Source organism: Stegastes partitus, unplaced genomic scaffold (assembly GCF_000690725.1).
Source record: "Stegastes partitus isolate 25-593 unplaced genomic scaffold, Stegastes_partitus-1.0.2 Scaffold1855, whole genome shotgun sequence".
Taxonomy (NCBI): domain Eukaryota; kingdom Metazoa; phylum Chordata; class Actinopteri; family Pomacentridae; genus Stegastes; species Stegastes partitus.
Genome location: NW_007579586.1, coordinates 64,343 through 80,266, shown reverse-complemented (window position 1 = coordinate 80,266; position 15,924 = coordinate 64,343). Strand labels below are relative to the sequence as shown.

The 15,924-nt window shown below is 38.6% G+C and overlaps 1 protein-coding gene across 1 annotated transcript in view; it reads left to right on the top strand.

Annotated features, from left to right (window-relative positions):
* The window catches only part of usp32 (ubiquitin specific peptidase 32), a gene marked incomplete at its 5' end in the record, with an annotated part of 68,888 nt that overhangs the window by 18,635 nt on the left and 34,329 nt on the right, over positions 1 to 15,924 (top strand). The window contains 4 exons of the mRNA XM_008302683.1: positions 3,124 to 3,283; positions 14,393 to 14,524; positions 14,706 to 14,813; positions 15,159 to 15,274. Coding sequence (XP_008300905.1) covers positions 3,124 to 3,283; positions 14,393 to 14,524; positions 14,706 to 14,813; positions 15,159 to 15,274 — 516 coding nt within the window. The remainder of the gene's footprint in view (positions 1 to 3,123; positions 3,284 to 14,392; positions 14,525 to 14,705; positions 14,814 to 15,158; positions 15,275 to 15,924) is intronic.

Sequence of the window (15,924 nt, the reverse complement as noted above, 5' to 3'; positions counted from 1 at the left end):
ATGAATGTATTCTCTTTGAAGTTGTCATATCTGTCTTTTATTTGCCCTGGAGATGAATACTTTTGAGATTTGTACCGACTCCCCAGTACATTTAATGTGAATGGAAGTTAGATTTTGACACTCCCAGCATTTCAACGATTTGAAAATGTATGTCCTTGATTACCAGAAATCACCAGGTAAGAAAACACCAGCTAATGGTTGTAAGGAGTTACTTCCATATTTTGCTCTTTTCTATCTTACATACTCCTACGTAGTTTTACCGAAACATTTTCACCACATATTTAACCACAGCGACAAGAGATTAGAGCCTGAGATTACCACTAATATTACTGTTGATCGCAAGATATTAACAGCTCATTTCCTTGCTAAATACTTTTTCATATATTTGTTCCAAGCTATTATTCCTGAAGAGCATAGGTGTCAAACTTAGCCAAATCTGGCCCGCAGTGTAATTATATTTGGCCCCGAGATAATATCAAATGTCTGTTGGAGCTGGTCCGCCGGCATATAGTGCATGCACAGCTAATACTACACATGCCAGACTGCTCTGCTCGTGCGTTGGCACCCCAATGAAGACCTGCAAGCGTCCCCTCCCACATCTGTTGACGTTCATGAGCAAAATTAGGAAAATTTAGGAAAATTTAAGCCGCCCCTCATAAAAAATGGCCAAACAAAAGATGGAAAACAGGAGGTTTCAAGACAGGTGGGAGGCAGGTTATCTGTTCGCGAATTTGCAAACTTTTCCGTTTTTCTCTTTATCATTAAATGCATCTTTTTTATTTTTTATTTTGGGTGTTTTGTTGTTGGCCTGTGAGAAAAGGTTTCTGTTGAAAATGAACTCAAAAGGTTACAGATAGAGAGGCATAAACATGTTACTATTTTATTTATTTAAACCAAAATATGGAACAAATGCCACTGATTTATCTTTTATTTGAAATTTGATTTCTCATGTGTTTATAATATAAAGCTTTGCTTGTTCCAGATTAAATGTTAAAGCAAACTTCAAGTTAGTTTCCATAAAGAGCTTATCAATATATATCTGGAGGGAAAAGAAAACATGCGCAAGTGTAGTCAAGTTTTTAAAAAATAAATATTGAGTCTGGGCCGCGACTTAGTCCCAGTTTTTTATTTTGGCCCACTGTGTATTTGAGTTTGACACCCATGCTGTAGAGAATGTGATGTCATGCCATGTCCTAAGTAGGGCCGCAACTAATGATTAGTTCCATTGTTGCTTAATCTGTCGATTATTTTCTAAATTAATTAATTAGTTGGTTGATCTATAAGATATCAGAAAATGTGCCGATTAGATTTCACCAAAACTCACATGTCTAGTTTTGTCCACGACCCAAACATATGAAGTTTGCAGTCTCAGAGAAGGAAAGAAACCAAAAAACATTTTGATTTACGAAGCTGCAATTAGAGAATTTTTATTTTATAGATTATGAAACTAGTGGATGATTAATTTAAAAGTTGGCAACTAATCAATTAATTGTTGCCTCTCTAGTTGGAAGGACGGCGCTCTGTTCCATTTTTTGGAGTGCGTACACTTAATGTGAGTTTAAAGTTACAAATCCTGTGTAGCACACTTACGCCGAATGTTTTTAAAAGTTTGGTGTTTAGTTTGGTTCCATAATTGGGCCAAAAAGAGGAGCGCCGCCTTGCGAGTGTGACTGTGCTCTTGCGTTTTATTGACTTGTGAATTGGCAGATAGTGCAGTGATCTGCCAATTCACTGCAGAATTTTAGAAAAGACTTTCTCAAGCTTCTAGCGATTTCTACATTTTAAAAGATTTATTTATTTTGGGACTGAAAGAAGTTTATAAAGTTTGGCTGTGTGAGTGGAGGCAGTTTGTCAGGGTCTATAATCCAGTCTTAAGCTGCCAAATCATACAGATTAATGTGGTTTATTGTGATAGTTTGTTCAAATGCTGTTAGCTTGGCTTTGTGGTTCCTGCCAGGAGGATCCATTTTTTCCCCCCTCTTTTCCTTCTCCATCCAATTTGACCATTTTAACTTCCATTTTAGCCAAAGAAAACGAAAAGTAAACAAGTAACCACTGTAGCACGCACAATTATTTGAATGTGTCCTTCACAAGATGGCATCCCATTCATTACGTGGCTACTGTCACATTCTCTACATTACTTTGTTGTTAAACTGATTATTCCGATTGCTAAATGAGGTTTCTTCAGTGCTATGAATGTGTAGAAGGGATGTCTTGAAGTCTGTTTGGCCAATATGTGCAGAGGTGTGCTTGGCAACACGGATATAAATCCTTTTTAGTCATGCAGAGTTTTGCAACATCCATAAGAAGCGGAATTTGTCATGATTCATGCTGTTTAGGCATCGCTTCTGCGTCAAAGAGAGACCTTCACTATCTGCTTCCTCCAGCAACAGCGGTCTAGTCATCAAAGAGGCAGAAAGTGGTCTGTCAGTAATTACAGGGCAGTCTCTGGACCAGTGATTTTTAACACTGTGTTCAACAGCGAGGACGGATTTACATTCATCACTTAGTTAACATTTAAAACGTTTCTATTCAAGCCTCCTGCAGGTTTTTCTGTTCTCAGTTGACCGTTTCTGATCCACAGAGTCATAGTTTCAATATGTTCAAATGTTAGAACGGTGCTATGTTGACATTGTCGATCAACTGTGTACGGCTTTCACCTTGAGGTTTGTTTATTTATTTATTTGCTCTTCGTCCTCGGTTAAATTCTGCAGTTGCCACTACAACGCTTGTCACTCATTTTGATGAGCTGTCTACTTTGAAATGTCATGCAGACCTGGGGTGGAAGTCAAAAGACTGCCACAGGTATTAAAGAAACAGAAGTGGAATGTGGACGTTTCTCAAACTTCAATATTTTTGTTTATTAGATCATCAGTTATGCACAGATTTCTGTTATCTGTCTGCAGCCTGTTGGTCAAAATGCCCAACCTCAAAAATGACTATCAATTATGTCATCAACTAATCTGTAGTTGCAGCACAAATTTCTTTCATCATAAAATATGGTCCTCCAGGCTAATGGGGATCCAGACGGAAACACGCAAGGTTACGGACAGGTGCAGACTGATGATTCAGCTCTTTGATGGCTGTCGAGCTAACTCTGTCTTTGTTGGCGTGTTTCGGCAGGGTGACAAGGTGAACTATGAGCGCTTCAGGACCTGGCTGCTGCAGAACAAGGAGGCCTTCACTCTGTCCAGATGGCTTCTATCTGGAGGAGTGTGTGTCACGCTGACAGATGACAGCGACACGCCGACCTTCTACCAGACCCTGGCTGGTGTCACACACTGTAAGTCCCCCAACAAACCCGCTCTGACTCAGTGTGTTTGCATATATTGCACGTCCACATATTCACACGTTCACATAAATCCCCCTATGAGCATAATGTCGGTGCTTATTCATTATGTTGTGTAATTTGTTTATCGTGTACTACAATTTCCTTAACAATAACCAGTCTTTAAATAATAATCTTTAAATAATGCCTCAGCGCTGATAGATCTGTATCATATCTGTGCTTTAATGGCTCATGTGTATTTCTTCTGCACTAATTCCATCCATGCAGTGGAGTCATGTTAGCGTCGCCATTCGCTAATTAATTTGGCTCGCTTCTGCATAGCGGGTTTTTCATCAGTGTTTAGCTCCAGTCAACAAAATTTAAAAATGTATACAGATGTTCCATATTACAGCCGAATAGAAACGGTTTGAGTGAGACAAGTGGAGGAAAAGTTGGATTTTACAAAAAGTAGCTTTGCAATGGTAGAAAAACTGCATAATAGAAACCGACTGTAGTTAGCTGATTAATTATTTTTACATAAAAATAATCAATCTATGAAGAAAATGGAGACGGTGGCCTTTTCTTTTCGACACTTTTTCTTTTCTTTTCCTTTTTTTACGTAAACAAAATCTATTTCACAACGATGAAGCAACCAAACTCCATGCAAAAAAAGAAGAAATAATAATAAAAATAAAATAATATAAACAATAAAACAAAATTACAAAATCATAAAAATAATAAGTGGTCGTGGGGGGCACCATTTATGCCACCGTTGCTCCGGGGTCCCTGCTGCCATTGTAAGATAATACGTCCGTTTTTCCATCGAGTAAATCTCCTGAACAATATCTGGCCACTGTCCTGGGCTTGGAGGATCACTTTTTAGCCATTTTCGTGTTATGGCCTTTTTACATGCTGAGGTCAATATTTTGAAAAGATGCACGTCCTTCTTTTGAATGGTTCTGCCTGGAATCAAACCCAGGTACATAATCCAGGCATCCCTGGGTATCCTGTAGGAAAAGATTTCTTCTAGAATCTCAACAACTCTGTTCGAGAACTCCTGCGATGGTGGCCTTTTTTAACTGCTGAAGTGGCTTTTGTATATATATATTTAAAAATAAATAAATAAACACTGAAAAACAACTATTCATAACAACCGCAAATGTGCAGTCTGAAAAAAATAAATGTTAAGACTGCAAGTTAACTCAAAGAGTTTGCATTAAAAGCCACCAGCATTAACAGCAAATCAAGAATAGAACGGATCAAACCAATAAAAACTGTTTTTTTTTTTAGTGTGAGCTTGTTGCAAATGAAATCCCATTTCTGTCTGATTTACACAAGCTCATGTTCTGATTCGACTCACTTCTAGTCAAACATTATTTCAATCTGCAGTCAACAAAACTCAACAACTTAAGCAGACGTTTTATTTTACAACCTACCAGAAAAGTATTGAGTCACCTGAAGGCATTCAGTGTAAAACAAATGCAAGAAAAGTTGTGTTTCATTCAAAGAAAGTGGCAAAGTAGGACTGACTGTAGTTAATTTGTGAATTATTTAGACATTTATTTTGAGAGATTTGGTCACTCGCAACATTTTTGGTCCTGAATTCTGTGCAGTGACTGGAAGACAAAATGTAGTTTCAGGGATCTGCAGATTAGCTGCAGATCAAGCGTGTGCTTCGTTCTGCCATATCTCTGTGATGTGAAGCAGATAGTCCCCCGGTTACATCTTCCTCCTCCTTCTGGCTCCATTGAAGAGTGCAAATGTCTCAGAATATACCAGAGATGGCTCACAACAGTTGTTAATGCTCGGATGAAGTCATTGAATTTTTTTCTTTATTTATATATTTTTTTTACACCCACTGTTTTTAACCCCCTCAGTGGTTTTTTTTCATTATTCCGTTTTACCTTCAGTACGCCAGAATTCTCTCCTCTGTACCTATTTGGTCTTTGTCGCACTGAGCCCTGCAGCATGCTGACTGCACTAGTGAATGTGACTGTTGATGCTGTAAAATCCATATTTCTTCTTATTTGAAATACTGACAGCCCCCTCTGCCATGGCTGACATTGTGTATCTGAAGTATTTCAGTGGACTGTGTTATTTATGCCTAATATTGACGTTAAACTTGTGAAATGGAAGGACTGGACGCTCTGCAAGTGTTCAGCAAGTTAATTGACCTTGAGATCAGTTGTTTATTTTAAGGTTGTTTCTTTGACCTCATAAAATCAATTTAAGGGATTTTCTTCAGTTTCAGCTCTATCTATCGACCTCTTTGTTAGGAGAAATACTGAATCTGATGTCGGTACCAGTGAGCGAGTTGGCAGAGCTGTCTTTTGTAAACACATAAACGACTGTCGACTTGGGTTTTATAATTCCAAACAGGGCAGAAAATGACCATGAAATTACTGCAGTGGGGAAACTGTTGGAGATAATGATGTAAATATTACACCTGTGGACCCAGGGTGCGGCTGTTAGACTGTTTCCACAACCTGTTTAAAGCTGATCTGTCCTTTCATGGAGTTCATTAGTGCTCCACTGAACAGTATACTGATACTGAAAAAGTACTGTAGTACAATTAGGATTTGTAGATCATCCACACCTTTTTTTTCTGCAGTATGTCACAGACCTTCTTATGTGCCTCATCATAGTCATAGTCTGTCCATCCTTCTATTCACTATCACTGCCTTATCCCATAAAGGGTCACAGGGGGCCGGAATCTATCCCAGCTGACACTGGATGATGGCAGGGTTCACCCTGGACAGGTCGCCAGTGCACCCAGGGCCACACAAAGAGAGAGACAAACATTCATGCCCACACTCACACCTACAGACAATTTAGAATCACCAATTAACCTCAGCATGTCTTTTGGACTGTGGGAGGAAGTCGGACCACCTGCGAAACGCCCACGCAGGCACAGGGAGAACGTCTCAGCTGAACAGCAGCTTTAAAGCCGGAGGCAACAACGCAACCACTGCTGCACTGTGTCACCTAGTTACAGTCCAGTAAAGGCAAAATGCTCAGACATAGTGCACATGGCACTACATTATCTTTTCTGAAATCTGTACAGCTCCCGCTGCCTGCCAGTTGATTGAAGTTCCTTTCCTGTGAAATGAACAGTGTGTATTTATTGTGATGTACTGAAAAATGTTCAAAAATGAATAGCTCACCAAAAAGTAATTGTTATCATACAAATGCTAACCTTTACAGTAAAATAAGTAGGTCAGTAACTAGTAGTGAGTAGCCTGTTTGTTCTGATACTAACTGAAACGTGTTCATGTCAAGTGCTCAGTGTTGGAACTGAACATCTGTGCAAATCTGTAATCTTTCCAATTGACAGGTTTTCTAGTATCTTGATAGTTCTTGTACTGCTGCTTGTAGTTAAGCATTTACCATTTTAGACTTTTGTTAAACTAATAAACTTAGGGGTCAACCTGTATGTTTTTTTTAAGGGCCAGTGCCAATTATTATTGATAAGGAGGCCAATAACCCATACGAGGAACTGCTATACATTTGCAATTAAAATAAAAATTATTGTGTCAAAAATGTTAATATACACAGACACGAACCCAACAATACTACAATAATTTAAAAAAATAAGGGCACAGATATTCAGAAAAATGCTCAATAATGAATCCAAATATAGGCCAGTCTGATAATGAGTCAAACTTTCAAAAAATCTGTGTGTATATATACACTGAAAGATGTTGAGAAAGTAGTTGAGGGTAAATTAGTCCATCGGTACTAGTACAGATCTTATTTAGCAAATGAGCTTTCTAACATCCATCAGCTGACTCATTCAGCACAACAGGTCGACAACTTAGCCTTCAGTGTCGCACCAGTCCCTGACCTCACATCACCGTACATCGATGAGTTGCACACAGGTTGCAAATGCAGCATAAGAACACACAGTTCATCAGATCATTCGTAAGTTTCAGGCAGATTTCCTGAGCTGATCTGTCTGAATTTGTATTGAGAAAGCAATGTTTAGTCTTCGTACATACAAAAGGCCAGGTGTAGTGATGGTAAAAGTAAAAAAAATATTTCAAACAATGGCTAGCCCCAGCAATGGCACATAAACCATCTGTCTCCAGGATTTTTTTTCACTGTTTTAGTTCATTTGGTAACTGTCTCTTGCACAGTTTTCCTCTGTTTGCGTAGCTTTGGTGTTTCCAGCATTTTTTTCATTTAGAAATTCTTAGATTTTTCAGTCCCACACATATTTGAAAGACAGTACATGGAAAATAAAAAAAAAAAAAAACATATAGTGAATTTGTTTTTTAAAAAAAATTTTTTTTAAAGTTGCCGGCCAAGTAAATTTAGCCGAGCTTTATTTTGCCAATTAAGGTCAGAGTGCTGGAAAGAACCTGACTTGTTCAAAGAACCTGGACGTTGCCTTTAATCTCCCTGCTCCCAGCTTATCCTCTTAACTTTGTGTCTCTTTATGTATGTGTGTGTGTGTGTGTGCTGGAGAGAGAGAGAGTGACTGACATGGTTGTGCTTCATGACTCCTTCCAGAACAAGAATGTAAAGCTTGACTCATGGCGGAGCTTAACGCAATGAATCCTCCGCTAACTTGCTAGCGTGTGACACTGTCACAATATTATCAAAGTGGAAATCCTTGGGAATATCTGCCTTCTGGACAGGATGACGTAGCTTTTGTGAGCAGTTGTTGTGGGGAGTTTACTATGCTACATGCTGGCTGTGGCAACACCTCTCTAAGGATGTTCCCTGGATAATGGTATGGTATCTCTGCTGCAACTCTGGGAGAGTCGCACCTCTAGGTGGGTACCAGACCTACTGAAGCAGTAAACTGATAGAATAAATTGTGGCTAGTTCTTAAATGTCAGATGCAAGTGTTGGTCATAGTCCCTTCTGGTCTAGTCTTGACTGCTAACATTAGAAAGATTTAGAGATTCTCGTGGTTTAGTCGTAGCAACTGGACTCGCTTGAGTTTCTTGAAGACGTTTCACCTCTCATCCAAGAGGGCGTCAGAACTGATGAAGCCTCTTGGATGAGAGGTGAAACGTCTTCAAGAAACTCAAGCGCTTCCAGTTGCTACGATAAAACCACGACAATAACCGTGACCTGGATGACTGAGAATCTTCGCAGACACAAAGATTAGAAATCCAACAAAGAATGAGTCTGTAACCTCGAGCACTACAATGTTTGTAGAGAGTGGCAGTGACCCTGAGATAGATGGTAGACATGCAGGAAGGGATCCATAGTCAGAGTGATGAGTTTTATAGATTAGCAGTTAGACTGTCATGAGTAATGTTCAGCATGAAGAACACTGGTGTGTTTTGCGTCTCGTCTCCCAGAAAGATGCTGCCGTATTTCCCTTCTGTCCACTGATAGACATGCTTTGTTTCAGCAGTTTTTAGCCTTAGCTTTGTTGTTTCAGACCCCAGTGTGTGGGTGAGCTTGTGCTTGCTGTATGATTATCGCTAAGGAAGTGTTCTTTGCTGGGTTTTTTTGAGTGAGCAACGTCCAACTGAGCTCTGAGACGAAACAGTAGCCATGAGTCTCTAGTGCTTGCTCTTTGCATTAGTCCATAACCTTCAATAATTTATCAGTCTTGTATTATTTCTTCCATGCCATCTCCATATAGTATCCTTCACGTTCTAAATCATTGATTTGGTACTCAGTGCTCCCTTTTACTTTGTTTAAGTTAAAACGTCTGAGGCAGGAAGCAACAGTGGCAATAACAAGGAAAGGTGATTGAGTGCCTCCAAGTCAGGCCAAGGTCAACTGTCCTGATGCTCAAATGTGGACGACAGGGAATCGGAGCCTGGTCTCAGACAGTCTGTTCTCCAGGTTCAGCTTCATTACCAGCCAGCCACAAACATCAGCAGCATCTCATCTGACGGGAACCTGTGACCAACAGCTGCTAAAAACAAAGCTTTAAGGAAGGCTGTTTTAAGAGCCTGACTGGGAAGCTGCAGTCCCATTTCTGCCAGGAACTGACTGCCATTTGATTTGTCGTCTGCGTTTTGACACCTGTCATATGTGCTGGCTCCATGCCAACGGTTAGCTGGATAGCTGCTCAATCCTATTACCTTAAGCTGTGGATTAGCATGTTGAAAGGGGGAGGCTGCTTCACTGGCCCTGGCACAACTTCATATGCTATATTGGTCTGATCCGTATCACTTCATTACAAGCGGAGTCAAACACCAGTCTCCCCAGCGGTCATTACGTAACCCCACTCTGCGTTTTCTGTGGTTTCATGTTTACTCTGCTCCTCACTAGTTCGCCACCACATCTAAGTGCTCTAATTACAACAGTATAAACGGGTTACTTGGTTTGTTGCATCATTTAGGTTTAGGGTGCTTCTGCTACGGATGCAGCGATATTTTCCTTATCAGTGACCATGTCTAAGATTGTCTTCATTATTTATTTGGGCTTTTAAATATCAGGAATAATTTTAAAAAACTGCCATCACTGTTTTCTACAGCTCCAGTAGCATCACGTTGCCTGATTCATCCAATGAGCAGTCCAAAAGCCCACATACTCAATAGATGTAAATATTGAAAAGTAGTACATCTTCACATCAGAGGAACTGTAAGTGGAGAATGTTTTAATATTTTTAAAAGAAAAATGGCTCATTGGATCAAACTTTTATTCATCATCTGTCAACAGGGATGTTTGAAGTTTTTCTCACACATCCAAAAACAAAGTGAACCTTATATGTATGTATAACTGGAAATGTTTGAGACTAATCAGATTCTTAGAGTACCATCTGGAAGGTCCTAAATTCATTCTGCAGCATGACAATGACCCAAAATATACAGTCAGAGTCATAAACTAAGGAATCCAGATTGTCCAGCAGAAATCTAGCTTATCTTAACTAGGTTACTCATCCAGCATATAAAGTCAGGTTTCTCATTTACATGATGTGAAATTACATTACTGAACAAAGTTAGCTTCAACCAGGTCACAGAATGTTGGCATTACCATGCTGCAGATCGTAGGGTATCTATATAAAAGAGGTGTATCTCCAGGTGGAAAATTGTATATTATAGGTTACTCTGCTCTGTATAACCACAGTGGATAATTAAAAGCTCCTTTAACTAATGCTAAGTATCATTAAAAATTCAACTCTTTGTTTCTTTCTTGATCATTTCAGTAGTCAATGATAAAAGTTAAGAAGCNTGATATATCCATCGAGCAATGGGAAAGTTTTGGAATATACATGTCAGGAGGAAACAGCCAGACAATATAAAACTGACATTGAAATGATATTGTTTTTGACACTCGGAATGTATCACCAGACATCATGGCATTGCGCCTGCCAGGAACTATGAACTACCCTTCTTTTATTGTCTTTTATTGTCTATTTTTTTTTTGTCTGTATCTGATTTGCCTACATGCCTGTCAACCATGTTAAGGGGTTATGTGTTAAATGTTTTTGGAATCTTTGTTATGTTTGATATAATGAAAATATAATAAAAAACTTTGAATTAAAAAAGCTCCTTTAACTAATGCTAAGTATCATTAAAAATTCAACTCTTTGTTTCTTTCTTGATCATTTCAGTAGTCAATGATAAAAGTTAAGAAGCGAAAGTGAGCTACTTCTGTCAAACCAACAGTCCAACACCTGTACGTACTCAGTTCATTACCATATACGACGCTTGAGAAGCACGGAATGAATGGAACTACCAATCTGTTATCAAACTACAGTTTCATTTTCTTTCAGACAGATAAGTGCCACTTTTCCTTTCGAACAACACAGACTATACACTGATTGAAACATACCAACTCATTAAAACAGTGAGAGAAAATACAAATAGGTGGGAGGCAGTTCTGAAATTATATAATATAAAAAAAATTTGGGACACCTGTGATTTTGTGACATCCTCACAAAAAATATCAGCGTATTGGTTGGCGATGAAACTCACTCTGATTCACTGAGCATTTTAGAGAAATAATGGAAACAGACCGCTCATCATCTTGTACGCTGTTTCGTAATTGAGAAGATGTGAAAGCAGACAGCAGCATAAGGTTAAACAAACTGGTAGAAAAGGCTGACTGACTGTGGTGTCTGAGAGAAGAAAGATGACCGAGCTGTTTGGTTGTCTTGGATGCAGCCTCTCCATGACATCACCCATTAATTTGAAGCCTTTATTCTGGCATTTTAGCTCATGCCATGTTGTTGTTTTTTTGCGCCAGAAGTGGCTGTATTTGCATGAAGATGGATGGACGGTATGCATGATTATATGATGGCAATTTGTCATGCCCTAAACTACACCCTGCTTTGTCTATTTTACTCGAATGGCACCGTCATTTAGAAAATGAGCATCATGCTGTATTGAAGTAGACTTGAAACCATCAACCGAGTAGGAAAATGTTTACTGAAGTTATATATTAAGTGAGAAGTACAGTCACTCTATACAGTTGTTTTTGCAGCTAGTGGAGTCGCCTGCAGCTGGTTGTCTGATAGAATCCAGCTTTAAAGAAGGTTCTCATGGGCTTCACTTTTCAGACCCGGAGGCTACATCCACTTCTTTTATATAGTCTCTGTTCACAACACTCTGGTCAGGCAGAGGAGACAGGCTGGTTCCCCTAAGGTGTCTGCTGAGAGCCACGGGAGGTTCTTTCTTCCAACAGCTATTATGTGATGAAGAGCTGTATCTCAGTGTGGGGTACTGTTCCATACTCCCACACTGCCATAACAGCTCTCTACCCACCAGTCATCAGGACCGCTGTTTGATGAATACAGGCCCTGATGCCCACATTTTTTTTCTTGCCTCTCTGCACTTGAGCTCCGTATTCATTATTCATAACACCTTGTAGTTAATAGTTTTTTTTTTCGTTTTTATGCGGCGGACAGTGTTACAGTTCTACAGTAGTGCCCTACAAAGAAAAACAACGTAATTAGTTAGTACAGAGTTATAACCTCCATCTGATTTACTGGCTTCTTTGTTACTATTACATACAAATATTCTGCAATAGATATGTTTGATTTCTGTGAAAACTCTCTTTCAGTAACTACAATGCTGAGCTAACAAACAAAACACACCCTGTGCATTTTGTCTGTGTGGCTGCTGTTACCGCATTCTGGTGTAGCTGCCGTGGAAGCACAGCTACAGTCAGTCTAACAGTATTCAACCTTTATGGACAGCAACAAAGTACATTTTTGAATAATACCAACATCAAGTGTAAGAGTCTTATTCAAGCAGCATAAACAAGCTCAATGTAGAGAACATTTCCAGGCATTTCTGTCCATCATGTAATAAAGAGGTTTAGTTAAAAGCTTGAGTTCATTCTTCCATCCATTGAGGTGGAGCTTAACCTTTAGATATTTACATCTACAGCGCCATCCATAATCATTGGCACCCTTGGTTAAGATGTGTTCTTTAGCTTCTAGTAAATTCAGTTTTTTTCTAAATAATATAGGACCACAATGAAAAAAAAGGAAAATTCAACCTTTAATTCAGGTGCATTTATTCAGTGTAAAAAAAAAAACCCATATTAAAAAATAATTCTTTTACATCAAATCATGTGTGCCACAATTATTAGCACCCTTGATGTGAATACTTTGTACAACCCCCTTTTGCCAACAGTTCATCTAAGTTGAGTTGAAGGTTACAGTTTTCTACAATTTTCAGTGTGAGAGGATACTTCTGCAATAAAACTTGAATTTGTTTTAAGGCTTTTAACACATCTTAACCAGGGGTGCCAATAATTATGGAAGGCGCTGTTTGTATAACTTGTTTACCTAACAAAATCAAATGGTTCATGTTTTTCTCCTTCATTAGCACAAATCAACGTTATTTTAATGAGTTATCAGTATTGTACAGTATTTAAACTGAAGCTCTGAAATAACAGCCATGATTCCTGCACAGTTCACACTGAAAGAAAATATGTTTGACAGTCTCAGCGTCTCCCTCGCAGAATCCTCACAAGTATCCTCCAAGTAATTGGATGGATAGATGTCATTTATAGTTAAAAATGATTCTGAATGTCACTTGTTTTGGCTGTAGATACGATTTCATAACACTAAATACTGTTCTTTTATTTTTTTTGCCTCTTTGCCACTATATTTATGAAAAACATGTTTCCTTTCTATTTATCTGTTCAAAGACAGCAAAAGCCATAGAAAGTCAGCTGTGAAAATGACCGTAGCCAACCGAAGTTTAAACTAAAGCTAAGCTTACTTAAAGATTTTGTCCCAGTTGGTATCTGTAAACGAAAGATATACGTTTGGATGAAGTGATATTTTAATCATTGAGTTTGTAAGTAAGTAAGGCAGCAGCTCAAACAGTTCATGATGGTATGGTAAAGGCAGCTAGGTTACAGATCTCAGTAGTGATGCTCATGAATTTCATATGATTTGTTGGTTAGGCACCTTAAATCACATATTTAAATGTATTGTAAATGTTTGTATTGTGGTGATTTTAGTATAAATTCAGATGGTACACTCAGGCAGATGGAACCTTTGAACTATAAATTATAATAAAACTAGTCGAAGAATATCAGAAAGCAGAGAGAAGACAGTATTTGATACATACTGCAGAATATTACATCAAAAAGAATTCCTCATTATTCTACCATTAATAACTTCTTTAGCTTTACATTTCTGTTACGCAGACTCCCAAATAGAAATTGATGGATGGAAGAACCAGCTGTATATTGACAGTATGGACAAACAGAATGGCAGTAATCAAATAATACATAAATATATGTATGATATTTTGAGGAAGAGTGTTGTGGAAATTGTCAGAAAAAACAACAAAAAAAAGGAAAGAGGACAAATCAAAACAACAACAGAAAATATATCTAAAAAATTAGCACAAAAAGAAATGTATTATGGAAAGTACATTTTACATTTACAATTACACATTTTTTGTTATGTTCATTTATTTATTTATTTTTGTTGATTACCTCTGTTGCATGTGCTGTCAGTGTGAAACTGTGTGACTCCAACTATCCCTAAATCTGTTTAAATCTGTCTCAAATTTACTGAACAAAAGGACAAGGTTGTTGCATTTTGATGAACAGTTAATAATGCTTAGAATATGGACAGCAACGACTGTGTGTTTCAAACTGGTTGGAGCACCAGAGGATGGCAGGAACCCACATTTGCTTGTGATACAATCCTAACTACTACTTTCTTCTCATGCCCTGCAGTGGAGGAGTCTGACATTATAGACTTGGAGAAGCGCTATTGGCTGTTGAAAGCTCAGTCCAGAACCGGCCGCTTTGACTTGGAAACCTTCGTCCCGCTGGTCTCTCCTCCCATCCACGCCTCACTGAGTGAAGGTAGGACAGCATGAAGCACATGACACACAGCCACAGTTCTGCAATAGTTACAAAATGCGCCTTAAATGTTGTACTTTTTTTCATTGGGTTTTGAATTCATGCTTTCACCAGTGAATACAATCCTCTTTAAGGCTTTTCTTTTTGTATAACTATTACGTGTTTCATTGATCTTGTTTTCCAGGCTTGTTTCACGCCTTTGATGAAAATCGGGACAATCACATCGACTTTAAAGAGATCTCTTGTGGACTCTCGGCGTGCTGCAGGGGGCCCGTCGCTGAAAGGCAGAAATGTAAGCCATGCTCTGGTTTTCAATCATTACAGATAAATAAGTCCCAGAGGCTTCACATAATCACGCCAAGTGGTTTTATCATAAGAGGTGCAGTGTATTTCCTCGAAGCTGTTATCTGGAGTTTATTTACATAAAGTCAAAAAGTGGAATTGTTTTTGGAAAGTGTTGATTGGTGTGGCACAATCACAAGCATTGTTGTCATCAGAGTTTCCACTGGTGCTTGAAATTACATTTGCACTCCAGAAATGCAAATGTATTGAATTTTCTGCTAATAGACTGAACAGCAGGTTGCTTCAGTGTCGTGCTTCTAAGCCACATTCATGCTTTGTTCTGTGTCACCGCCAGTTTGCTTCAAAGTGTTTGATGTGGACCGCGATGGGGTTCTGTCTCGAGATGAGCTCCATGAAATGGTGGTGGCCTTGCTGGAGGTGTGGAAGGACAATCGCACAGACACACTCCCTGTAAGTAAACACACACACACACACACACTGACTGTAGAGTTATCAAGGCTACACTAAACGTAAAGCTTCCATCATTTAGAATGGTCACTTTTTTTTTTCTTTTTTTTAAAAATCAAACCCACTGTCTTTTTTAATACTTATTTTAAACACAGAAAGACATACTAGTATATATTTTAAGATTTCAGATTTGGTTTTTTTTTGTTTCTTGTGAAAACACATAGTTACTGGTTTCCCCACAAAGCTGCACAGGGAAGGAAACAGTGGTCACCAGTTGCTCAAAAGCTGCTGCCCTATTTATACTTAGTACATTATTCATTTAACCTGTACATTATCAGAAATGTAAAGGCAACCGTTTGTGGGTATTTCCGGAGATTAAGGTGGGGTCTGTGATTCTAGAGAAAGTTTGCTGATATTTAACCCTCTGAACCTCAAGAAGTTTCTGGACTTTTGTCATAATTTCACCTACTCTGGGTTCATTTTTACTGCACTGTAAAGTCCTGCATCTCCGTGGAAACAGAACAACCATGGCTAGAAGTACACGGAACTCAAAAATGTCATCAATCATAAAAATAAGAAAAACCTTCAGTTATTAAAAAATATGTAATTACTGTTTATTATACAAAAATTGTTAGAAATCTGGAATGTATAAC